Here is a 27098-nt window from a genome sequence, read left to right on the forward strand (position 1 = left end):
ACAAGCAGAACATGGCCGCACAGTCACTGGAAGGTTTGCTTCCCTCCATGATGCCCAAATCCTGATGCCAGGCCAAGTACAGGACCTCTGGGTCAATGCAGCTCCTCCTCACGGCCATCTCTGATTTGCCCGGATAGCCTGGTTTTCCCAGCAGGACCAGCCCTTCGATTCCTGCCTACCATGGGTTACGTGAACTGGCAGCCCACAGATGTGTCTGGCTTGGTAGCCCTCCCCTCATAATTATTATTAAATCGTGAGTTAGCTGCCAACATTGAATAAGCAATGGAGTTCACATAAAAATCAGGAATGGAATCTTCTATTGGAAATGTTCAAGGTTGGCACTGCAGGCCTGAATTCCCACAAGGAATACTCTTCAGACAGGGCATGCCTTACTACATTGCCACAGTCCTCACTGCTCCCTAATGTCATACACTAGACCTGCTTTCCTCACCCCTGACTCCTGCTGCCAGCTCACTCTAGCCAGCCTAATTTCAGTCTGAAGGATGGCACTCTGACCCACAAAATTAGCAGAACAATACTAATTTAGGTCTTTTAAAAAGGCCTCATAATCAAAAGCAAAAATCATGACTTAATTACTCCTGAGGAGGATTCTGAAATCACAAACTGGCTCAAGAGAAGAGGCTTTTTTTGTACAAGGCAGCTTTTCCCAATTCAACATTTATTTTTGAAGAGATTTTATATTTTCCAACCAATTAGAAATTAACCAGGCTGTTTGCTCCATCTATACAATGTGGGCCATTCCCCTCAGTGAACCTGGACCTTTTTCATACTCTTTCCGGAGCTGCATCTTGATAATCTGTATGTAACAGGATGGAAATGGGAAGAGGATATCAACTTACATGACTGCCCCTCTCCCCCCATGGATGTGATGTGTGCATGAAGGCTGCGAAGAGGATCAGAAGATGCGAGGCCAGCCAGGGCCGGGACTCAGAGAACGAGCCTGCGTCAGAATGTCTTCCAGACGAAACCTGGAGCAGGAGGCTAACTACCGTCTCTGAGCATTTGCAGGAGGGAGGTGAGGTTGAACGACCTCCCCACCGCTTTCCTCACCCAGCTTGTAGTTCAGCATCCAGCAGAATCTGAGTAAAGTGCCTCCATTCTGCTCTTTAAAAAAAATTAAAAAAATAAAAAAACAGAAAAGAAAAACAGTTTTCAGTGGCATATGTCATCACTGAATTAATGCTGTTTGCCTTTTACTGGCTTGGCTCTCATCCCAGTAGAAGCAAATAAAAACGGAGTACAATGTACTGTAAATGCTACAGGCAGGGATACATGAGATGGACCCATCTGAAACGCTTCCTACTCCACAGGAAGGGCTCCGCTCCTGATGCCGGACAAGAAGCCCGATGCTGTCAAGATTAAACTGAGCTTGGATCCGAGAGGCCACTACGAGGAGTATCTCCACTTTTCAAGAAAGATCAAGAGAAGGACAATCTGTACCCTCGTAAATCTACAGCCTGGTTCCATCTCTGGCAACCTGACTGAATTTGTTCCGAGTAACGCCACTCATTCAAAACCACTCACATCCGTGAATTAAGGCGGCTGCTTTTAAAAGAATGGTGGTAAAAAAACACATACAATTTACCATCTTAACCATTTCTAAGAGTACAGTTCAGTAGTGTCAAGTGTATTCACACAGTTGTGCGACCAGTCTCCAAAATCTGTTTTTCATCTGCAAAATGAAATTCAATACCCATTAAGCAACTCCCCATCCCCCTCCTCCCTGCCCCTGGCAACTGCCATTCCACTTCCTGTCTCTATGACGTTGACTACCCTAGGCAGCTCATAGAAGTGGAATCATATTTGTCTTTTTGTGGCTGGCTTATTTCACTTAGCATAACGTCCTCAGTGTTCACTCATGCTGTACCATGTGTCAGAATGCCCTTCCTTTTTAAGGCCAAATAATATTCCATTGTGTGTTTATACCACATTCTGTTTATCTATTCATCTGTCAATGGACATTAGGGTTGTTTCCACCCCTTGGCTATTGTGAATGCTGCTGCTATGAACATGACTGTACAAATCTCTCTTCAAGACTCTGCTTTCAATTCTTTTGGGTACATACCCAGGAGTGGGATTGCTGGATCACACGGTGGTGCTATTTTTAACTTTTTGAGGAACCACCGTACTGTTTTCCATGGCGGCTGTGCCATTTTACATTCCCACCAACAGTGCACAAGGGTTCCAATTTCTCCACATCCTCACCAACACTTGTTATTTTCTGTTTTGTTTCGTTTTTCAGTTTTTGATGGTAGCCCCCCAGTGGGTGTGAAGTGAAAAGGCAGCTGCTTTTTTACAGAGCCACAAAATTTGCCTTTAGTTTCTGGAGCACTGACATTATCTAAACCCCTGTTGCAGAGACAGGAGTGATAGTTACAAATGCATATATTCTCCTGCAGTGGGACACTGGTCTCATGTTCCTATTACCACGTCTGAGCTGGATCGGAACATCCATCCATCTGTATGTGTTTCCATCTGTATCACCACCTGGAGTTCTTGTGACTAAGCACCACTTCACACAGAGCCCACTTCCTCAGACTCAAACAACCAAACAACAGTCCATCATGTCTATTCCAATTAGGCGCTGGAAAATGGAGGGCACTTGATAAAGCCCAATTTAATTCCAAGCCCCATAAACATAGCCAGTCCTGACCTACCAAACCACCACCATAGACACTTCATTGCAACATCACATGGCTCTCCCATCAGTTGGGACATAAGCTGTATACTGCCTTACATCAAATACGCCACCCCTTACAACCTGAATTCCTGACTCCAGCCTCTGGCAACCAGCTCTTCTCACTGGGGTCTGGTTTCCCACAAGCAGAGATATTCAATCTGTCATACTTTGAAGATCACTCAGTGGGGGACAGAAACTTCCAAGGACCCAGATACCTTCTGGGAGGAAACGAAAGCACACTGGTGCTGAATAACCCTTTCTAGCCACCCCAAGCTAGTTGCTACTGACACCCAGGAAGATGACAGCCAAACACAGGGTGGCAGAATTAGATAGAAAACTCTCCCAAAAAAGAAACCCAACCAGCTAAACTAGTCTTGGCTGAAAACTGCTTCTGGTCATCCCTACAGGCACCTGGGGTAATTTGTTTTAAATAAAGCCTGCTACATTGTTCCCCACCAGCATACACTCCAGCTGGGTATCGCAGTCATGACCTCTACTCTGTCTTCCTGAACCCGTACTACTGCTTATTTTCGTCCTTAAATTAACTACTAGTTTTTTCCTCAAGTAAATGTCTTTGAAAAGGAAACTTTATATTAATACCATAAATCAGAGTTTCTCAACCTTGACATTATGGACATTTTGGACCGGGTAGCTCTGTTGTGGGAGCTAGCCAGTGCACTGTAGGAGGTTTAGCAGCATCCTTGGTCTCTACCCACTAGATGCCAGCAGCAGCCCCTTCCCCAGTCATGACAATCAAAAATGTTTCCAGGGGCCGGCCCTGTGGCCGAGTGGTTAGCTTCACACTCTCTGCTTCAGTGGCCCAGGGTTCGCTGGTTCAGATCCTGGGTGCAGACCTATGTACCACTCATTAGGCCATGCTGTGGTGGCATCCCACATAGAGGAACTAGAATGACTTGCAACTAGGATATACAACTATGTACTGGGGCTTTGAGGAAAAGAAAAAAAAGAGGAAGATTGGTAACAGATGTTATCTCAGGGCCAATCTTCATCACCCCTGCCCACCATCTTCCCCAAAAAAATATTTCCAGATATTGCCAAAAGTCCCTGTGGGAAGAAGGGGAAATCATCTCCAGCTGAGAACTTCTGCCATAAATGGAAAACTGGCATCTTTTTTTTTTTTTTTGTGAGGAAGATTAGCCCTGAGCTAACTGCTGCCAATCCTCCTCTTCTTTCTGAGGAAGACTGGCCCTGAGTTAACATCTGTGCCCATCTTCCTCTACTTTATATGTGGGACGCCTACCACAGCATGGCTTGACAAGCAGTGCCATGTCTGTACCCGGGATCTGAACCAGTGAACCCCAGGCCGCCAAAGCAGAATGTGCACACTTAACTGCTACACCACTGGGCCAGCCCCTGGCATCTTTTTAAAAGCACACATTGACTGACATATTCACTTAATTATATTTCATCTGAAATCATCTCGTGTTGCCCACTCAGGGAATAAGCCCCAAAGCCAGGAGGGAGGCAGCACCGTGTGGGATGGACTTCCCTGGATGGCAGAGTCAGGGCCGGTGTTTAAGTCCCATATTCCCACGTGCTTGTTGCCAGAACATGTTCCTTAACCTTCTGAGCCTCAGTTTCCTTCCTGGCCTGATGGCAGCAATGTCAGCACAGCCCTCACAGGGCTGCTGTGGGACAGTGACATCACAGTCTGGCCTTTAGCACAGGCAGCACCAGCAGGGAACAAATGTTAACCAGTGATGTTATTGTTTCTATAATCAAAGGTTTTCAAGCTGGGTTCCTCTGGGTTTGAGGGTTCCAAAGAGGTATCTCCGGGTTTTCCCAGATGACTGGGGTGGCTGGAGCTGAGCGCTCTCCATGCTGGCTGAGAGCAGAACAGCAGCCCCAGGTCTCTGACCAGCTCTGTCCACTCTTAGCTCGGGGGCCGGGCAAAAGCAGGCCATGGGCTGGGTTCGGCGTGGAGGGTGTAGTGTGCTGACTCCTGAATGGTCCCTTTTGCACCTGACCCAGACGAGGCAGCCGGTCAGCTTTCAGTAAATGAGTGTTTATATACTGGAGTTCTGAGCAAGATTCAATCTGAAAAAGGAGTTTCCCTGATTTAAGGAAACAGAAAACCCCAGCACTAACTGATGAGTTTGTAGACTATGCCCACCCTGAAGTGCTTCTGCTAGGACATGCTGTGCTGCACAGCACTCCAAAAGCATCTTACTGCATCAGTTGGTAACACCACGTTCAGGCTGTGGCACCCAAGCGAGGGACCGTGTCAGGTCTCCGGGCAGCACATATCCAGCTGAGGGCTTCACACTACACAGACGTGAGCAAAAGGCTTGGTGAGAGAAAGAGCGACCGCACAGAAGACTCTAATCCTTCTAAATAAGCTTCCAGGGCAGCTGCAACTACAGCAATCAACTCTAGAGTGGAGGCCAAGCACCAGCGGCTCCTGCCTACCCGGAAAAGGGGTGAGTTTAGTTTGGCACATGTGCAAAAATAAAACAAAACAACATAAAAGCTATTTAAAATTTGAACTCACTTAAAAATTGGGGGAATCTGCACAAAGACCTAGCTTTCTGGCTTATTAGGCACTCTCACTGGCAACAATCAGTTGGAACTGAGTGAAGTGGCCTTCTTTAGAAAGAACACATGTTCTCGAGTTTGCTGCAGTCCTCACTGCTCCCTACTGTCTAACACCTGATCCTTTCTCTCATTGATATTACCTGATTTTTGTATGTGTCTGAGTTTGCCACTTCTCCTATAGAAGGATATCCCTCTTCTCCTCTGCAAGTTAATGCTAAAGCTACTACTCATAAGACTTGAAGAGATGTTATCAAAGGAATTTAGACAAGCCTTTTGCAGATGCTGGCAAAATATAACATAGTTCGTAATTTTAACCATTACTGCTTTTTGGGGTCAGCCCCAGTGGCCTAGTGGTTAAGTTCAGCATGCTCCACTTCAGCAGCCTGAGTTTGGTTCCTGGGCGCAGACCTACACTGCTCAGTTGGTGGTCATGCTGTGCTGGTGGCCCATGTACTAAAAAAAAAAAATAGAGGAAGACTGGCATGGATGCTAGCTTTGGGTGAATCTTCCTCAGCAAACAAAACAAAACAAAACAAAAAATCCCAAAAAGACACTATTGCTTTTTTTCAAAGAGATTATCCATTAAAATATTGTTTTTATTTAATTTTCTTTCTTTTTTTTTTTGAGGATGTTTAGCCCTGAGCTAACGTCTGCTGCCAATCCTTCTCTTTTTGCTGAGGAAGACTGGCCCTGAGCTAACATCTGTGCCCATCTTCCTCTATTTTACGAAGGATGCCTGCCACAGCATGGCTTTCCAAGTGGTGCGTAGGTCCACACCCGGGATCTGAACCCATGAACCCTGGGCCACTGGAACAGAATGTGCAAACTTAACCACTGCACCACTGGGCCAGCCCTTTGTTTTTACTTAATGTGAAGAAAAAATAAATGTGGAACAGATTTAAACAAATGTACATCCAAAGTCTTTTAGTTAAGTCACCACTTACATTAAAATGATGGTGATTTCATTTAAAAAATAAACACCAAGCTGCAGAGGCAGCCAGCAGAAAGGATGGGATGAATGGAAGAGAAGCGAGACTTTGGGGATCAAGGACTGATGAGTTTGTGGGTTTACCCTCAAGTTACTCACATCCTTTATGAACTAATAGGCACACACATACGTTTGCCTAAACAAGGGGTTGGCAAATGACAGCATGCAGATCAAATCAGGCCCATTGCCTGTTTTTGTAAACAGAGTTTTACAGGAACTCAATCACATCTGCTCATTTATGTCCTGTCTCTGGCTGCCTTTGTGCTACGTGGCAGAGCTCAGTAATCGCAACAAAGACCTACGACCCACAAAGCTGAAAACACTTACTATCTGGCCCTTCGCGGAAAAAGTGCCAATCACTGTGAATCCGAATTGCCTGAAATTTTAAAGGAAGATCCCTCTTTGCTTCGGGAAGAAGTGAGCCTTCCCACTGAGATGAAGGTGGTGAGGGAGATGCTCCGATTTACCAGTGCTGGGGACGGACCGGAGTTCCTAGAGGTCATTTTTAATGCCAGCTCACTGGGAACCATAGTCTTCGCGTGCTTTTTCATGTCTACGGATGACTGCAAAAGAAAGACCTGCTGGGGCCCTCCTCGCTGTTATGATTATGTGGTCTTTGGGCTACAAACGGTTCCTCATCCCTTGTCACTGACAAGGATGACTTCATTTTTCTGCACCTCCTTCTGCACTAAGTGCCACAGTTATCCCCACTTTACAGACACGGACGCTGAGCAAAGCCTGGCCTGAGGACCCTGAGTGAATAAGGGGCAGAGTCTACTGGGGTGATCCGACTCCAAAAGCTACTCTGCCAAGATCGCAGACACACACTGCCTGACGTTGAAGCTGGAGACCTGCACACCCATACCTGGAGTTTCAGATCCCCAAGGTTTATCATCTGTTTCTTCTCCTTTTCCCTGGAATCTGGAATTTGATTCCAATCCCAGTGACTCATTTCTTCTTAGCTGGAACATGCCCCAGGTCCTCACTCCTCCAGTCTCTCAAGCTGTAAACACTCCCAACCTAAGCTCTTAGTCATATTTTTCAGGAGTGTAGGCAAAGAAATGTTTCAGAGGAGCAGGCTGTGAATACTACTTCTCCAGAGCCCTTAGTCCAGAGGCTGAACCACTCAAGCTCGAAAATCAATTCCAAGTCCACCACCTGTCTTTGGAAAAACCACACTGGACCACGCCACCATTGCTATCACCTCCCAACTGGGCTTCCTGTGTCCGCTCTTGCCTCCCCTGTATAATCTCCACACAGAGGCCCGAGTCATTTTTCAAAGAAGCTAATCAGATGAGTAAGTCTCCTGCTGAAATCTACCACTGGTTTTCCTTTTCAATTAGAATCAAATCCTCAGCACGGCTGACCAGCCCTTGATCTGAGCCCTGCCTGTGTCTGAACTCATCCCTTCTCTCTCCTCCTGACTCTATGGTCCAGACACACTGGCCTTGTCATGGCTCCTTGACTCATCCAAATTAATCCCCACTTCAGGGTCTCTGGACCTGCTGTTCCTGTAGCCTAGAATGCTCTTCCATGGATCTTTGCATGGCTAGCTCCTTCCTACCACTTGGGTCTCTGCTCAGATTTCAGACTTTGACACTCACTGCTACACCATCCCCAACCCCAACTCTAGCACTTACCACTATTTGAAGTTATGTATTTGTTTACTGGAATATTCTCAAGATCCTCCACTAGAAAGCAAACCCTAGGAGAGCAGAAGCCTGTCTGATCTATGTTCTATTCCCAAGGCCTGGTCCAGTGGCTGGTACAAAGTGGGTACTCCATAAATATTTCTTTAAAATCTTCAAATGCAAGACATTCAACTTTTTCATCGCAATTCCTAGAGGGAATGTCCCTGTTTATGCAGGAGCAGCTTCAAAGAGCTCACGAGCGGCCCGATATTTCCTTCACTCAATTCCACAGACGGATACTCTGCACCTTTTCCTGAAACAGGACAAGCTGAGCGACACCCACAGGAAACCCATACTTCAAAACTGCGTCCATACCAGCTTTAGGAGAATGGAATTCAAAACATGAAAATTTATTCTAAGTTGTATCTTAACATACGAGATCTCAGCTTTAGATGAATTTTAATGTTTACAAGTGCAAAAGCAAATAAATATTTACCAGTTGCTTTTTTTTTTTTGCACTCTTATAACTCCACAACAGCTTAGATGCAAAAAAAATTGTTGCTAAACATCTTGTAGTCTGGCAAAAGGAAGAATTTCTTATTAAGAAAACCCCTCACAATAGTAACATACCCCTCACGCTCAAGGCTCCCTTGCAGAAACTATCAGGACGGTTCATTAAGATTGGAGCATACGAGAGAGCAACAACATTGCCACTGGTCACGGTGACGGGGATCATGTCCTCACAGCAGAGGCCACACCAGCCATGCTCCAGTCTCACCATCTATAAACTGGGTAGTTCACACAGCAAATGGGGCTCTAGGATGCAAGCCCTATTTCTCGGGCTAGGACCAAGGACTAACACCAGTTCTTCCCATGGAGTCTCTCATCCTCATGGTTTTAACGTAAAGGTCACTTCCCAAGAGTGGCCTTTCTTAGTTAAGGTAGGTCCCTGCTCTCCTCACTGTTCTCTCTGTCAGCAGCCTGTTTATTTCCTCTATTGCCATTTCAAAAGCTCCAACTTTAGTCAGCGACTTTTCTGGCTTGCCAGCTAACTTGCTTGCTTTCTAAAGTTCCTGCTTCCTAACTTCCTGGCATGCGCTCCACCCAGCTGCCATCATCTCTGTCTTCTCCTTCATCCTGGGAGCTCCAAGAGGCAGGGACCAAACTTACCTGGGTTAGCACCCAGCCCAGTGCCTGGCACCAAACAGGCAGGCCATAAATATAGGCACTGAATATGTGAATAAGGTATGAAACTTAATGAATAAACTTCTTAAGATCAAGTCTTTTTGGTTTATTTATTTGACTGTATGGCTGAAGTCCTTGGAATTATTCTGAGGCAAGCAGATTTTGCCAGGAAACAAATATCAAAGCAAGACTTGGTCCAGGGCCCAGTCCTGTGGCTGAGTGGTTGGGTTCACGTGCTCCGCTTCAGGGCCCCAGGGTTTCCCTGGTTCAGATCCTGGGCACGGACATGGCACCGTTCATCAAGCCATGCTGAGGCAGCGTCCCACATGCTACAACTAGAAGGACCGGCAACTAAAAAATAGTACAACTATGTACTGGGGGGATTTGGGGAGAAAAAGCAGAAAGAAAAAAAAGAAGATTGGCAACAGTTGATAGCTCAGGTGCCAATCTCTAAAAAAAAAAAAAAAAGACTTGGTCCAGCAACAATAAGAGAGTGGATTATCCTTATTGGAACAGAATAGAGAGAGAGAGACACACACACACACATCTTTTATACCAGGGGCACAGACAATTCCGGGAATATTAAGCACTTTCTGGATCTTCACCCCATACCCCAATTTTCTCAGACTATTCACAGCAGCATGGAGCCTCCAATGAGGAGCGGGCCACTTACCTGGATTAACAGTGATAAATTTGCTATCCTCGGAAAACCGGTCCCCTCGGGACATAGGCTTTTTGGATGGCATTTCTGGCCACTTGGGATCACTCCCTTCATAACGTTCCTCTGGGACTGTGGGGGGCACTTGGGTGGAGGTGACCGAGTCAGAGTCCAGGCCAGGGTGGGCACCCCTCTCGCCATCGGGCTGGTCCGTGGGGAGGGCAGTGTGGTCTGGCTCGTGCCCAGGTATAGTCTGATGCCCACCCTCCTCGGCAGTTCTACTGGGTGACGAGGGGGTGGGGGTGGGCTCCGTCTGGTTGCGCTCCTGGGTGGCGTGGGTCACCCCGCTCTTCTCCTTCTTCTCGGAGTCCTTCTCCCCCTCCTCCTCATGCTCCCGCTCCCCGTCCTCACTCTCGCTTTTCTCATCCTTCTCCCCTTCCTCGGCACCCTCACCATCCTTGGTCGGTGCTGAATCGCCATCGGATCCTGGAGAAGCCAAGGCCTCTGTTGTGGCCAAGACGGGCCTGACGGCCTGTTTGCTGGTAGAGGCAGCTGTGGGGAGGCGCGTGGGCCACACTGTGCTGGGGAAGGAGGAGATGCCGCCGCCACTGAAGCCCAGGCCAGCAAGGAGCGTGCTGGTGACCACTGAGGCCACTGTCGCCTGACTGCCACTGGAGGAGGGGCCCATCCCAGTTGCCATGGAAACAAATGAGAAAGGGATGCCAGAGGATGTCCAGGTAGAAGACCCCGAGCTGATGGGGGCCATATCAGCTGAAGAGGCAGGAGACGCTGTGGGCTTGAAAGGGTCACCCGGGAAGGTTGGGGGAAGGGATAGAGGAAGAGAAAGCAGAGAAGAGTCGGTCATTAGGATTGGGAACGAGGCCCTGGTTATGACCCTCAAAGGTTTCTATGTCTTTTATTTAACTCATGGGGTTTCCCAAAGCATGGGGCCAAAGCTGACATCAGGTGATCCATGGATAAGCATGGCTAGACTTAAGCGTTTACAATTACTTTGAGTGCATTAAAATTTTTAACTAGAGTATCAAACCCAACTTTTCACTGATAATGCTCAGGAGGGGGCTAAATGGCAAAAAAACGTAGAAGCATTAAAGTTGGCTGAAAGACAAATACCAAATAGGTAATAAATTGGCAATATCAGATGGTCAACTGTTCTGGGGGTGACGCCAAAGGAGGCAGGGGCCCTGGCTTTGTTAGGTATCACTGGCACTGGTGGAGGATACACAGCACTTAGGTCTAGAAAAGCCCTCAAGGATCTGGCTCCACCATCTGAAAGTGAGGAAGTGGATGGACAGAGGCGGGAAGTAGCCTGCCATGTCTGCAGGCGCCTGGTCAGAGGCAAGTGGCACACTCTGCACTGTAAGCTCTGGGAAGTGGCTGACAGCCCTGCATCTGCACGTTGGGCCCTGCACAGCTGCTGTACCTTTCAGAGTCTCTGGGCTCATCACGGCAAAATCTCTGCCCATGTAGAGGATGACAACCAGAGTCCCTTTAACAACTGCCAACTACGTGCCAAGGCTCTCCACACTACCCTGGAGGCACGCGTGATCATCCCCCATTTTGAAGGTGAGGAAACTGAGGCACAGAGATGTTTGGGGCAGAGGCAGGGACGCCTGTGTCCAAGCTCACCCTCCTAAACCTGGGCTCAATTGTGGGACTGTATTCACAACAGGATCTCAGGGAAACAAGAAGTGATGCTCTGAGTTATTAGTTTAATTTTAGTTCTTACAACTTGACGGACAGAATCTAGAATTCCATCCCATCATTTAAACAGTTCAAAACAATAGATTTCACAACTTTATCATCAAGTTCTAGTTTGAAAACTTTGTAGATCCAGGGTGATCCAGTTAGCAAATGTTGAGTTCTGAAGTTAGTTAATGAAATGCCAGATGCCACGTAAGATAAGGCACTCGAGACGGGGCGTCAGGAGGTCTGGTCCTAAGTCAAGGCGCCCTCACTTGTTCTCTGGGTGATGCTGGGCACATTAACTTAAAATACTGCCCCTTGGTTTCCTCATCCATAAAATGGGAATAATAGTAACGGCAATTTTGTGGATTGCTGCCAGGAATGGATCACGTAATAAAGTAGTCGGTGCCTGAAACCCAGGAAATGCTTAGTAAATTTTTGGCTATTACCGTTATCACCAACACTGTGATTAATATTACGATTATTAGTTGCACTAGAAATGGGAAAACTTAGATATTAATTGAGGCTCCAGAAATTTGCAAATTGCTGTGACTTTGGGTAAACGACAACCTCTGAATTTTAGCATATGTCCAATAAAGGGCTTGGAGCCGACCTTTTGTACTCCTTTGCACTCCTACATCATACGATCCCACAGATAATAATTAAAGATCTGGGGAATTCTTATCTTGATGAAAAGTATACAGTATAACACTACTGCTTTAACTGTGTTGCATAGCTTGTTTGATAATGCACTGAGTTATAAAGAGTGAATAAGGTAATTTTTCTGTACATTAACCTCTTCACATTGAGCAGTTTAACAACATCATACTGCCACCTCGTGGTGACAGTTTTAACTGCATGCAAATTAACAATTTGCCACGACAAAGCAATTACCATTCTCTACTTACCACTCCTGTTTTAACAATTCTGGTCCCTTGGAATATTCGAGTGGTATTAGCTGAAAAACAAAGAAATGACATTGTAAACAATATAACGTTTTATTGTTGTTGTTCTGACGAGACTTTACTTACGGACAAGTTTGAATTACATAAAATTTTCACGTCAGGACATATTATTCCTCTTTAGATTTTTTTCCCCCAATCATCTAAAAATGTAAAACCTCCTTAGCTCGTGAGTCATTAAAAAACATGCAGAGGTCTAGACTCGGCCTGTGGGCCATAGTTTGCTGACTTTTGTCCTAAGCTATTAAACTTAATATTTTTAAAAATTCTTATCGTTTTCTGTTTTATTGAGGTCAAACTTACATACAGTAAACCTTAGGTATATAGTCCAATTAATTTTTACCTCTAAGCACCTGTGTGACTGCCACCCATACTGCACCCAGTGGCTTGCCTGTGACCTCATCCAGTCAATACCCAGCCCCCTTCCCAAAGGAAACCACCACCTGACCTCTGTCAGGGTTCTGTCTATGTTTGAACTCCATCTAACTAGGATCACATTATTCCATTGTTCCTCTCTATTATCTTTTTAGTTATAATTTCTTACATGATGCTTTCAGTGATTATAATATGCATCCTAAACTTATTCTAGTTTACCTTAAATTAGTACTTTTACCACCTCCTAAAAATGTAACACTGGTACAATAATTTAACTCTATTTGCCCATCTCACCTTTTGGGTACTATCATATATTTTATTTATACTTAAGTTTTAAAACTCTATTATGCATTGCCATTATTGCTTTAAATGGTCAATTCTTTTATATTAACCCTACGTTACTCTTTCTGGCGTTCGCTACTTTCTGCAGTTCTGTTCCCCCATGTGTTATCATTATTAAACAAAATATCTTTAAAAACATGTTTAATTGTGGTAAAATACACACGACGTAAAACTTAACATCTTAACCACTTTTAAGCATACAGTTTAATAGTGTTAACTAAATTCACATTGTCGTGTTAACAGATCTCCAGAATGTTTTTATCTCGCAAAACTGAAACTCTGGACCCATTAAACAGGAACCCCCCATTTCCCGTCCCCCTGAGCCCCTGGCAACCACCCTTCTACTTTCCGTTTCTGTAAGTTTGACTACTCTACATAATTCATGAAAGTGGAATCACACATATTTGTCTTTTTGTAACTGGCTTATTTTACTTAGCATAATGAAGTATTCATCCATGCTGTACCCATGTGTCAGAATTTCCTGCCTTTTTAAGGCTGAATAATCAATCTTCCATTGTATGGATAGACCACATTTCGTTCACCCCTTCATTGTCAATGGACACCTGGGTTGCTTCCACCTTTTTGCTATTGTGAATAATGCTAATAACAAGGAAAAAACATATCAAATTGCTTCTTTGTGGTTATCTCAAAAAAACAATAGTGCTATATAAACTAAAAGTTTGCTTTCTATATATACATGGCACTGAAAAATTAGCAAAAAGTGCTAAATGCCAAAGTAACTAACATTATTGGACCTGATATAGTTTCTATCTAAACCAGAAGTGGCAAGTGACGGACATACTTTTTTGTTTGGCCTGCAAGGTTTTTTAAAAAACTGAATTTACGGCCAGCCCCAGTGGCCTAGTGGTTAAGTTCAGGGTGCTCTGTTTCAGCAGCCCAGGTTTGGTTCCCAGGCACGGACCTACACCATTCATCTGTCAGTGGCCATGCTGTGGTGGCGGCCCACATACCAAAAGAGGGAGATTGGCAGCAGATGTTAACTCAGGGTGAATCTTTCTCAGCAAAAAAAAGATGAAGATTGGCAACAGATGTTAGCCCAGGGTGAATCTTCCTCAGCAAAAAAAATAAACGTGAATTTGCTGTAAACATGGTAAACAGTACCTTTCACCTAAAAAAATCCCAATTTCCTGCTTATCCTGAAACATCACAATATTTGGCAAAACTGAGGTCACTCTCCTGTAGGGTGACATTTGGCTAGGGTGGAGTGTCCATCACCCACTTTTGGTGGGCACATCATTTCCCAGTGTTCATTTGTACATCTTCCCTGCCTGGCCCCAGGGGCACCTGAGTTTTCAACCCCTGACCTAACGATGTGTTTATTTTGCATAGTTGGAAAGTAAAACGCGTGAAGAACCAAATGTGGAGAACAGACAATCTAGAAGCCAACACAACCAGGTCAAACAAAGCAGCCAGGGAAGCAAATGGCTCCTGCCAGGGACTAAGTATAACCTCCCACCATCATTTAGTCACTCCAGGATCGATCCAGCACTGCCTCAGACAGGTATACACACCTCCCTTTGTTAAGACAGAAAGAAAGGTTTCCAGGAGACCCACTTCAGTGCCCTTTACACAGGGGCTCTAATTAAGGCCAACAAACTAAAGAGCCACTCCATCAGCATACCTGCTTTCCATTAATCTTGAACAACTCCCACTGGGCTCAGTTCTAGCTGTGGGGACTAGGAAGTTTCTACAGGACCTTTCAGATCAGGAGTGCTCCACCTGCGGTCCACACACCTCGTGGAATTCAGGCACAGGGAAAAAGTGACATCTGTGTCCTCACTAAGCACTCACTGAGAGGTCGCCCTTCCTTCCACTAGGAAGCAGGCCACAAACCTCAGCTGCATCACCAGGACCTGTGACTTTGTCTCTGAAATCAGGTATTTTCAAACTGCCTTAGAGTCATTGTAGCTATTTCAGGACATCATCTGTGTTCATCACTCCTCAGAAATCACAGTACTAACAGATCCACCACTTGTCATTTAATATCTTAATACAAAAGCGCCTATATTACTCCATTTCAAATTTGTTTTGTTTCAAATATTTTGACAACTGTATGTGAACATAATTGGTTTCTTCCCCTATGTATTTTACTGATTTATTTTAAACCATTCTGACAGAGAATCCATTGGCTTCGCCAGGCTGCCTAATGGGTCTGTGGCTCAAAGAAAAAGCTCAAGAACCCTTATTTCTCCATGACTATTGAGAATCGCCCTAGTAATCAATCTTTTTATCTGTTTATGGAAGACTGGGGGTACAAGGTCATATTTACTCTCTAGGGGCGATCTGTTGCTGTGTACAAATGACTGGGCTTTAGAATAAGAAACTCGGACTCTGCTCAGTAGCCAATTGATATTTTTTGCAACTTAATGGAGCACCCTGAACATCATTTCTCCACCTGTAAAATAACACTGACACGACGAGCTGCCAGGAGGTCAGATGAAATAACTTCGGGGCAAATGCTCTGAGCCATTCTACAGACACTGCTTAGCATTATTATTGTTATTATATTCACCACAGGAAGGTAAATATAACATTTATGTTAGATAGAACACAAATATTATCATATTTACTATAATAATGTAACATTCCACGTGGCTCCCTCATGCTCCCAAACCAGACGTAAACTTACTGCTGGGGAACCTAATTATTCTGACCAAAGTGTCTGTGAAATTCTCTAAGCCTTTTTTCTTTCCCTTTTAAAACTTAAGTCCTAAGAGTTGATCAGTTTTATACACTGAGCTCTACTGCTCCTAAAGTCATACTTGGCTCACCGGAAAAGGTGTGCTAGCTTACCCGAAGATTTTGTTTTTACACCGCCCACTGGATGCCGTAGGGAAGATGCTAAAGTCCTTGCGGGAGCAGGGAAGGATCCATGCCCCTTTTTCAAGATACAGGGACAAATACCAACATATAAAATGAGTAAACTCATGTCCACCTCTGAACAAAGAAAGTCTGCAGACAAAGGAGACACTGGCCATTTTCAACAAGTTCCTGTGATCAGACATTTAAAATATTCCGTGCTTGGAATTTATAGCTGACAAGGCCTTTTTGAATTACATTACATTACAAACATTTAATTTTTCAAAGTCTGTGCAGAAGCCAGCAAGCTCAGGGGCCTATTAATCAGGAAAGGCAGTTCTGCAGATTCCAGGCTCTTGGTCGGAGCACACGGCAGGCCTGATGGTGACTTACGTATCCAAAGTCCCAGGGCCCCGGCCTCAGCAAGTTCGCATTCTGGCGTCCCGTTCTCTCTCCCCTGGGCTGGCACAGGCCCGGCCTCGGCTTCCAGACCCTCCTCAACACAGGCAAAGGGGCCAATACATTCAGGGCACAGGTGGACACGGAGAGTGTGATTTATTTGTGAAAAAAATACAATCATGCTAATTTTTATTAGTTTAAATGAAAGAATGAGATAATGTGAACATCAGCAAAGAGTAGTTAAATGCTAAATACAAAATCGTAAAGCTAGAGGGGGCCTCGGAGGGAGTCTAGGCTGGAGGGCTTTTTACCCTGGGTTCATCATTTCTTATTTTTTATATCAAACCTAATACTAAGGGGATATTTATAGCTGGTATCAGGCATTATGCTAATTACTTCACATGCATCACCCCATGTCATTCAGGACCCCGTGAGGCTGGTATTACCAATACTACCACTTTTTGGACTGTGAAATTGCAGCTTAGAGAAGTTAATAAATATTCTCAGAGTTGCAGAAAGACTAAATGGCAGCAGGACTCAAATTTGGAGCCCTCATTCCAGGGACCCAGCTCTAAACCAGTACTTCTCAGGCTTCAACGTACATGCCAGTCACCTGCACTATCTGGTTAAACTCAGATTCCTGGCCCCACCCTCTGAGATTCTGAGGCAACTGGTCTGGGAGGAGCCCGTGAATGTGCATTTCTCACAGGTTTCCAGACAATGCTGCTGCCACCAGTGCATGGCCTACAGGCTTTATAGGGCCTCTGAAGTTGTACAAAAAATTCCAGCACTTTCGAGGGAAAAGGTCCAAAGCCACCATCAGATATGTGATTCAAAACAGGTAAGTACCATTGGCTGGTGTCTAGGTTTCTCTGGAACTAAGGATCCAAGAAGTGAAGAACCCTGTCAGGGAGGACCTCAGACTGGCAGACCCCAAGGCCCTAGTCCCTCCCTCCGTGCCTCTACGGTCCTAGTGTGTATCACATAACCAAGTCAGCAAACTATGGCCCATGGGCCAGCTGCCTATTTTTGTTAATAAAGTTTTTTTGGAACCAGGACCAAGATTAGATTGGGGCAAGTAAGACAGTGGATTCTGTCATTATTTAAAACTTTGATATTTTGTTCATGAACCTTTTATATTGATTTTGCTTTGAAAAAATATTCCATTAAAATATAATGTATCTTGATTACTGAGTTTTTTGGTGCTTCTTAAATTTTGCACTAAGGAGAATGCCTCTCTTGCCTCACTCTAGTCCTGGTTCTGGAACTTTCTAGTAGACACTAAATCAGCAGGAATGTACATCTATTTCTCAAGAAGCTCAAGGATCCTGTAAGGGGCTTGTTTGTGTGGCTTGCAAGTTGGAAAGGTGTGCTTATCTGTTTGGGCTCTAGCTCTCAAGAGAATAGCTGACTGAATCACGCCAGACATCCAGAGACGATATTCCACAACACGACTAGGAGGTGATTTTGTGATCTGACACAGTGTTAGACAAACACTTGGCTCCCCAGAGTCGAAAAATAACAACAATAAAAAAAATAATCAACACTTTGTTCTTCTTCCCCACTTCTGGCCTATGAACCCCAACCTGAGAGACAGGCCTAAATTCCTGAGGCTTTTCAGGTGTGATCTAAAACCCTCACTGATTCTCAGGCTAGGCTCGCTTTCTTTTGTCCAAGCACCTTAACAGGAAAAAAGATAAAGCATAAAGAAGGCGGGACCCTCTAGGAGAGACAAGAAGGGAAGCTGGCCTTACCTTGAAAGAGCATCGTCTGGCTGAAGTCACTGCGCATGTCGTTCCGACACACGGCCTGGACACGGAACAGGTAAAGGCTATCAGGTGAGACATGGCTAATGGTGGCTTTCTGCAGGTGGAGAAAGAAAAGGCAGTGAGTTGGTCTGAAGGCCAGTGGACACGTACCTTCTAAAGGCAAACCTCAAGTACCATGAGTGTTACTTTTAGGTTTCTGGGCGCCACAGCAAAGCCTGGCAGACATGATGCTTCCTTGCTGAGCAAAGGCTCACTTTGAAAGGAAAGAGCGTTCAGAAATAACCATGCCTGGGAATCTGCTTTCAACACTGAAATGTGTAGGATAACAGAAATAACAAAATTAGTTTTGACCCACGTTCTTGCCCATGGCTTGGAACATGTCTTGAGCCCTCTTTAGACTCAAAAGGCTTGGCCTTCTTTCCTAACTAGTATACCCTATAAACAATAACTATAAACCCTAGACAGCCTCGAGAATTATCAGGTGTACTGGATTTCCAGAGCCATGCAGAGTGTAGAACATCAACAAAAAAACCTCTGTGTGTCTGTTTCTTTGCAGTTTAAAGGCCTTGCTGTAACATGGGGCATGATGCTAGGAAGAACAGCTGAGAAGGGGTCAGATGACACAAGATCTAGCTTTGTCATCCCACTCACTAGCTGTGTGATTCTGAACCAGTTACTCAATGTCTTTTGGCCTCTGCTACCTTCAACTATTAAATGGGGAGAGTAATAGCTACCCCACAGGTTCTTGTGAGAGTTATATTACACAGGCGAGGCAAACCTTGTTCATAGGTAGTCCATATCACACAACAGAAAGAATGCCACTGCTCTAACCCAGAAGCCGGCAAGCTACAGCCCACAGGCCAAATCCGGCCCACTGTCTGTTTTTGTAAATAAAGTTTTACTGGCACACAGCCACACCCATTCATTTACATGCTGTCTGTGGCACCTCTCACCCTACAATGGCAGGATTGAGTAGTTGCCACAGAGACCCTATGGCCTGTAAGGCTAAAATATTTATTATCTGTTCTTTTCTAGAAAAAGTTTGCCAATCCTTGGTCAAACGTCACCAGCCATTTTCAGATCCCCAGTCCTCAAAGCTTTATTCCAAGAGCCTTTAAAATTGAGAAAATGGAAAAATACCTAAAAAGCAGGCAGCACTTGCTTCCTGAAGAAACCAACAAAAGCAACTGATTTTCAAAGACTTCCTAATGGCTGCAACGTCTCGTCATGGAAATGTGTATTCTGGGCCAAGCGCAGAAAGCAGCCCTGGGAGCTTAACCACTGAGTGGGTTTTCCCAGTGTAGCTATTGCAAACCTCTGACTGGCTATTAAAATGTTACTGTGGCTACACCTGCTGCTATTGTCTGGCAAAAGGATTCCTGGTGAGAGCAATAGGTTGGGGTCATGTTACTTTCCTTTAAGCCTCATTTCTCTCTTTTGGAAAAGGTAGGTAATAACACATTCCCCACAGGTTTGTAGTGAGGGTGTGGAAGAGGGATGTGAACCGCAAAATGCTACACCCATGTTTTAACTATTACTTTTAGGTTTCGGGGCCACAATAACCACAAGTTAGAGAGCAGCTGTGTTGCCATGAGTCAGCGCTCCTTACTTCCTGGGGAATTAAGAAAATTAATTTTGTGTGTCCCAAAAGAAAAGAATCACCCCTAGAAATTCTTATAAAAAAGAACTTGCTGTCAAAGCCTGTTTTTCTCTACAACTCTTTCTTTCTCTGAAACTAATTTATGCCTCATTCTCTAAAACTCTGACCCCGTCTTCTGTGCAGAGCAAAATCTTCGTTCCATCTAGGCAAGGATTTATTAGAATTCACTCCAAGCCAGTATCTATTCATCTTTGCATGTTTAATTATTTTCCACTTAGAACGAGAAACCACATAAGCGCCTAGATAGTTTCTGCTGATCAAGGCAAGCCATCTTTACTTCAGAAAGAGAAAATTCCTTCTGGACTTCGCACAGTGACAAGAGAAAGCTTAGAACACATCGTAACCTTGGGTGCCTTTCAACAGATTCCTCTCCGATTTCACGGAGCTCCTCATTCCCTAATGTGACCCAGATAACAATGTCTAGTGGGGAAATTGAAAATATAAATGGAAATGAAGTAAAAGAATCTTCATCTAAAGGAATACGAAAAGTATTATTCTGTAACTGATTGCATGGGCCCTGGGGACACTGTATTGGGAGAAAAAAAGTGATAACAGTCATTAAGGATCCCACTCGGTGCTAGTGCATTTTTCATGTGCATATACAATTATGGGTTTCATTATTCCAAAGCCTTCTTTTGATTAACAATAAATGCAAGGCTTTCAAACCCAAATGTGTCACTTTGAGTTTCTAGGCAAAGACTTAAAGACCAGTGCTTGTTGGAGGGTTTGCTTTTACAGGGGAAGAGAAGGCTTCTGCAAGCATCTGTTCTGAAGGCCTTGTTGGGTGTCAGCCACTAGACATGTGGGTACATTTTAAGATGAGATGCTGAACTGGGCATGTATAGCTCATAGTGAGATGATATATTATAGTGTCTACCAGTCTAAGAACAGTGGTTAAAAATTACAGGGGTCCAGCAGGTGACGGGAATGTGAGCAGTAGATCAATGGGACAAAAGGGAGTGATGCAGACTGCGGACAGCTGCTTGGTGGTGGTGACAGTAGTAGCAGTCAAGGAGGAGGAATAATTGTAATAATAACAGTTAGGACCTAGACAGTGCTTACTGTGTGCCAGGACTGTTGTATATTTGTATAACTTAGTTAATATTTACAGTATCAGATGAAAAGGGCTTCATGAAATCTTTCCGGGGTTTTCTGTTTGTTTTTGTTTGCTTGTTTGTTTTGTGAGGAAGATTGGCCATGAGCTAACATCTGTTGCCAATCTTCCTCTTTCTGCTTGAGGTAGATTGTCCCTGAGCTAACATCTGTGCCAATCTTCCTCTTTCTGCTTGAGGTAGACTGTCCCTGAGCTAATACCTGTGTCAGTCTTCCTCTATTTTGTATGTGGGATGCTGCCTCAGCATGGCTAATGAGCAGTGTGTAGGTCTGTGCCCGGGATCCAAACCCATGAACCCTGACGCACAGGGTTGCTGAAGCGAAGCGTGTGAACTTAACCACTACACCACCAGGCCGGCCCCAGCTTTCTGGTTTTTTAAAAGTGGAAGAAAAAGCCTTCGTTTTGAAGGGCCCAACTAAAAAGAAATCAACTAGCTTTGTGAGGAGGTGTAGCTGGTGAGGTAATGGCAGGATGCAACCCAGACAGGCTCCAGCCACAGCTCACACTGCCATACTGGTAGCCGCTGCACCATACACAGCCCTCAGTAGGCAGCATGAGACTGGGATGACACACGCAAATCACACCAGGCAGGGCCTGGCAAAGAGACACAGCCGAGGGCCCTCTCATAACTGCCAGGGCAGCAGACACCCCGACTTGGGACAGAGAGGTGTTACCAAGTCTTTGTCGCTGTCCTTTGTAAACGTCTTCTCCTTTTCATCCTCATTCTTGGTCCAGCTGTAGGAGATCATGTAGTTCATGATGGGCGGGTGGTAGATGGTCTCTGGCTGGCTCCAGGACACCTGCAGCGCCGTCTGGTTCAGAGGCTGCACCTTCATGTGGATGGGCGGAGAGCTGCAAACTGAAGACACATTTGGCCAAACTCAGGGGGCTCCCAGCACAACACACCATTCAGTTGCCAGCCTTGTGTGCTTCAAGATTCCGACCTCCAAAAGTTGACATAATAGTCTATTATGTCTATAATAGACTATTATGTCAACTTCCCTTCACCCACACTCCCTTCCCTAGATCCACCTACGGTTAACATTTTGCCACATCTGTTCTCCCTCCCATTCTCTCTTTCTACAGACACACATACACACACTCATGCACACACACACACAATTTTTTTCTGCTAAGTCACCAAAAGCAAATTGCAGACATCCTGACACTTCACCCTTAAATACCCTGGCCTGCATCTCCTGAGAATAAGGACATCGTCCTGTATAATTCCAAGAGACTGAATGTTTGTGTCTCCCCCAGATTCGCATGTTGAAACCTAATCCCCGGGGCCGGCTCCGTGGCCAAGTGGTTAAGTTCGTGTGCTCTGCTGCGGCGGCCCAGGGTTTGGATCCTGGGCACGGACATGGCATCGCTCGTCAGGCCACGTTGAGGCGGTGTCCCACATCCCACAACTAGAAGGACCTGCAACTAAGATATACAACTGTGTACGGGGTGGGGGGGGGGGGGGTTTGGGGAGATAAAACAGAAAAATAAAAAAAGATTGGCAACACTTGTTAGCCCAGGTGCCAATCCTTAAGAAAAACAAAAAAACCTAATCCCCAATATCATGGTATCTGGACATGGAGCCTTTGGGAGGCAATTAGGTCACGAGGGTGAATCTCTTATAAAAGAGACCCCAGAGAGCTCCCTCCCCCTTTCTGCCACATGAAGTCACGGTGAGGAGATGACCGTCCAGGAACCAGCAATCGGGTTCTCACCAGACAGTGACCCTGCTGGCACCTTGACCTCGGACTTCCCAGCACCAAGGACTGTGAGAAATAAATTTCTTTTTTTTTTAAAAAAAAAAAGATTGGCTCCTGATCTAACATCTGTTGTCAATCTTTTATTTATTTTTTTCTTCTTCTGCCCAAACCCCCCAGTACGTGATTGTATATTCTAGTTGTAGGTCCTTCTAGTTCTGCTATGTGGGACCCGCCTCAGCATGGCCTGATGAGTGGTGCTAGGTCTGCACCCAGGATATCCGAACAAGTGAAACCCTGGGCTGCTGAAGTAGAGCGTGCAAACTTAATCACTTGGCCACAGGGCCAGCCCCTGAGAAATAAATTTCTATTGTTTATAAGCCAGTTAGTATATGGTAATTTGTTATAACAGCCTGAGCTGACTAAAACAATAACCAAGATAGCATTATCATACATAAGAAAATAAACATTAATTCAATAATATTATCTGCTACATAGTCCACGTTCAGATTTTCCCAGTCATCTCCGAAAGACCACACAGAGCCATTTCCCTTGATCGCATGGTGCTTTTAGTTGTTATAATGCTTTAGCCTCTTTCAATTGAGCATAGTCATCTGGTCTTTCTTTCACGATAAATTTTTTGAAGAAGCCAGGCCATTTGACCTGTGGAGTGTCCCAACTAACTAAAATTGTAGATGAAATTTTATTATAAACAGATCGGAGTGCAAACAAATACAATTTAAAAGGATAGTCTAAATAATCTTAAAGCAAAGGTACAAGAAAGGCAAGGATGACTTTCTGTGGACCAGCGGTACCTCGTGTAACTATCCTGAAGGGGGCGGAAGGAAAAGTGAATGCGCCTTTGATTCCTTGTGGCTGGCAGATGTGAAAGGACACAGTGGTTCTACATTTATCTATGGACAAACATACTATAGAGGTGAGAATATCAAACCAGCTTTTAACAGTGACATTTTAGGCCTCCAAACATACTCTTTCCCGGGGGCTGTGGTTCCTGCCTCCATGAGCCTTAAAGTCTAGATTAGGGTTTCTCAACCGCAGCTCTATGGACTTCTTAGGACAGACTATTCTTTGCTCTTGGGGGCTGTTCTGTTCACAGTAGGATGTTGAGCAACATCCCTGGCCTCTACCCCCTAGATGCCAGTAGCACTCCCCCCATAAATTGTAACAACTGATAGTATCCCCCAGATAATGCCAAATGTCCCCTGGCAGGCCAATTGCCCCTGGTCAAGAACCACTGGTCTAAAAGGAGAGACGGAGATTCACAAAAGAATCCTACATGTGCAGGTTATATTACACACAAGGATGGGAGGGATGGAGAGGAGGAGAGGTATGTGGTATTTTCCAAGCATATTATGGAAGGATTTGAATCAAGCTATGGGGCCCAGGAAAAAGTCCCTGAGGAAACTACAGCTGAGAGCTGAGTGGGAGTCAGGGGAAGAGGGGAGGGCAGGCCAAGGGACCACAGGAGGGAGAAGGCCTGAGGGGCCACAAGGAAGCCATTGAGGCTGGATCAAGGCATAGAGAACAAGGTGGAGGCAAGCAGTGCTGGGTGCAACTAGAGTGGGAGGCCTCACAAGCCCAGATAAAAATTCTGGTCTTTATCCGACCAGCCCTCGGAAGCCACGGGAAAGATCTGAACCAGAGAATGACGCAATCAGGTTTGTGCTTTACAAAGATCCCTTGAGCTTTAGCTGAGCGCAGAAGAACCTAGAGGAGCCAAGAGTGGAGGAGGCAGGCCTGTTAGGAGGTGCTGTTGATGGTCAGTTGCTTGCAGATCAGGAAGAGAGGGCACAACGGCAGGTACTAGAGTGTATAGTTGGAGGTAAAACTGAGAGGCTGGTGATGTGCTGGACAAGGAGGGGCGTGAGGGAGTGGGAGGTGGTGAGGATGCTCAGGTTTTGAGTGTAGGAGCCGAGTGAGAAGGAGGCAAGCAATACTGGAAGAGATAGGCCAGGGGACCATGGCTTGCTTCTGGCATCTCCTCGGAGCCCAAAACGAGCCAGCCTCCCCAAGAGCCCCAAGGTCAAAGCAGCCCTGGGGAGCAAGATAGTTTTCCTGCCACGGAAGCATGGACCCGGCTTTAAGGAGCCGGCTGCTAGAGAATAGAGGAGATTGGTTTTGACAGGGAGGCATCCTTTTGCTCTTCAACTGCCAAACCACGCTTCAGTCGGAGAGACTCGCTTTGTGTGACTGAGACAGGAAGGAAGGGATAAATTAATGAGGCATTCCCACTGCCCCGAAGAACCCTGGGAGGCATCGCGCTGCCTGCCGCGCAAATGCTGCCAGAGCAGGGACATCAAACAAAGAAACTGAAAGCAGCCTTCCACCGAGACACGGGGGCGAAATGACAGAGTGCGGACACTAGGTGGCGCTAACATACCGTTTTAAAATATACCAACTTACTACTTTAAGTGGCTTGTAGTTTCTCAAGACGGCATAGGGGGTTGAAATCAGGAAAAGATCTACACCCCCATCTTTCCAAATGCCAATAATGAACCAACAAAATTTATATACTGGGAAGCTTCAATCCCTCACAATGATGACCATGTCAGATTTCCTGACTGCCACTTCTTTTCTCACCTCCTACCATGTTCTTATTTATCTCCCTCCTCCTGAAGCCACCACTCCCCAGCTCCAATTAGTGGTGGGCTGTATGGGGATGCACATCTCTACCAGCTACTTGGTAACCACATAAATCATTCTATCACCCACATGCGGGTGCAATCATTCTTCTTATTTATTCTTTGAAATTAAAATAGCTGGGTTTTTCTTTGCTGATTAAGATGATTCATGTTAATGTTTTTAAAAAGAAACCCAAGTGGTACAAAAAAGTAAGAAGAAAGCTAAAAAAAAAAAAAATCACCCAAAATACCAGGACCCAGAGATAACCAGTGATAACTTTCTGGGGATTCAAAATCCAGTTATCTCATCATACACACATAAAAGCACATACGTACAATTTGATGCAGAAGGATATGATGTATTCTGACAATATAACTGATTTTGTTGTTGTTGCTGTTGTGTTTTACTCAATAAGACCTGGAAATACTTCCTTGTCAATAACAGACCTTGGTATCACTGAATCCCACCATCTCAATGTACTAAAAAATATTGAGTTAAGCTCCCAAATGGGAATTCAGTAACTGAGGGGCCTCCAGAGATCCACGCTTGTCCCAGACTACACACCAGAGCACCAGGCCAGGGGTCTGCAGGCTGAAGAGCCTTCTCCTGGCCTAACGGAAGAGCAGGTGGAACAGAAGTTTCTCTTTGGCTCCCCAGCTCCCTCCACCACCTCCCTGAGAAGGAGAGGTTTTCTGGGCCAGATCTGGAGGAGGCATTTATTTGTAGAGTACCAGGAGGACCTAGAAGAGGGGTTGGCAAACTTCTGCTGTAAAGGGCCAGAAAGTAAATATTTTCAGCTTTGCGGGCCATATGGTCTCTGTCACAACTATACTTTGACACACAAAAGCAGTCTCGGCGATATGTAAACGAATGACCGTGCTCCAATAAAACTTTATTTATGGATACTACATTCCAATTTCATACGATTTTCACGTGTCATGAGGTCTTCTTCTAATGTTTCACGACTGTTTAAAATATAAAAAGCATTCCTAGCTTATGGCTGTACAAAAGGTGGCGAGTGAGTTTTGGCCCATGGGTCAGCGGGTGGCTGATCCCAGACCTAGAAGATAAAGGGAGGCCACACCTTATTTGAAAGATGTTTACCAACTGCATTTGTATTCTCAGCACCCAATTCTGCCCCTCAGCACAGCTTCAGAGGCCCACTGCCCCGCGGAGCGGAGATTCTTCCCAGCACTTAGTGTCACATGGAATTCGATGGGTGGCTTAACTGACTACCTGTAATAACCAATCTTCTTCCCCCCACTAGGCTGGCAACTTTTTTGTCTTGTTTGCTATATTATCCTTGGTGCTAAAACAGAGCCTGGCACAGAATGGGCTCTCAATAAATACTGGCTGAATAAAGGGCCTGTTGGGTGGATGACATAAAATCCTTAGTCTTTCCATGGGTCTAGAGGCCCTGTGTGATATGATTCTCTTCCATATCTCCAACCTCATCGCTTTCCATTTTCCTCCTCACTTACTCACCTCTGGCCAGCCCAGAGGTACATACAGGGACAAGCTGCTGGGCCCACACAGTGTTTTATAAATTGGTATACTTTACATATAAAGCTGGATTTTTAAAGTGGGCCTGCATGCACACATGGCAATGGTTACCCAGGGCAGCAGAGAAGCCTCTCCTTTGGACTGGGGGTGTGTGTTCACATTTGCCTCAGTCTACACCATTCCCTATTGCCTTTACTCAAACAGCTTTACCCACAGCTGCCTGGCCCCAAAAGCCAGATGAGTTTTCCTCTAGTCTAAAACGGCACCAGGAGCACTGTCGTAGGCACAGAGCAGGTACCCAACACCCTTGACAAGGCCATCGCAACTGCACCTGACGTAAGTCAGCCAGTCACCTTGACATACCCTTCTGCACAAAACTGAAGCCTTT

At 45.3% G+C, this 27098-nt stretch overlaps 1 protein-coding gene across 6 annotated transcripts in view; it reads right to left on the bottom strand.

Annotated features, from left to right (window-relative positions):
• Positions 1–27098, bottom strand: part of PTPRG (protein tyrosine phosphatase receptor type G) — a 676181-nt gene that overhangs the window by 85921 nt on the left and 563162 nt on the right. For all 6 annotated transcript variants that reach the window (XM_070576964.1, XM_070576965.1, XM_070576962.1 and 3 more), the window contains exons 9-12: positions 21539–21723; positions 18076–18184; positions 12332–12381; positions 9735–10515 (exon numbers count right to left, since the gene is read on the bottom strand). In XM_070576964.1, coding sequence (XP_070433065.1) covers positions 9735–10515; positions 12332–12381; positions 18076–18184; positions 21539–21723 — 1125 coding nt within the window. The remainder of the gene's footprint in view (positions 1–9734; positions 10516–12331; positions 12382–18075; positions 18185–21538; positions 21724–27098) is intronic.

This window comes from Equus przewalskii, chromosome 15 (assembly GCF_037783145.1).
Source record: "Equus przewalskii isolate Varuska chromosome 15, EquPr2, whole genome shotgun sequence".
In the NCBI taxonomy this organism is placed as follows: Eukaryota; Metazoa; Chordata; class Mammalia; order Perissodactyla; family Equidae; genus Equus; species Equus przewalskii.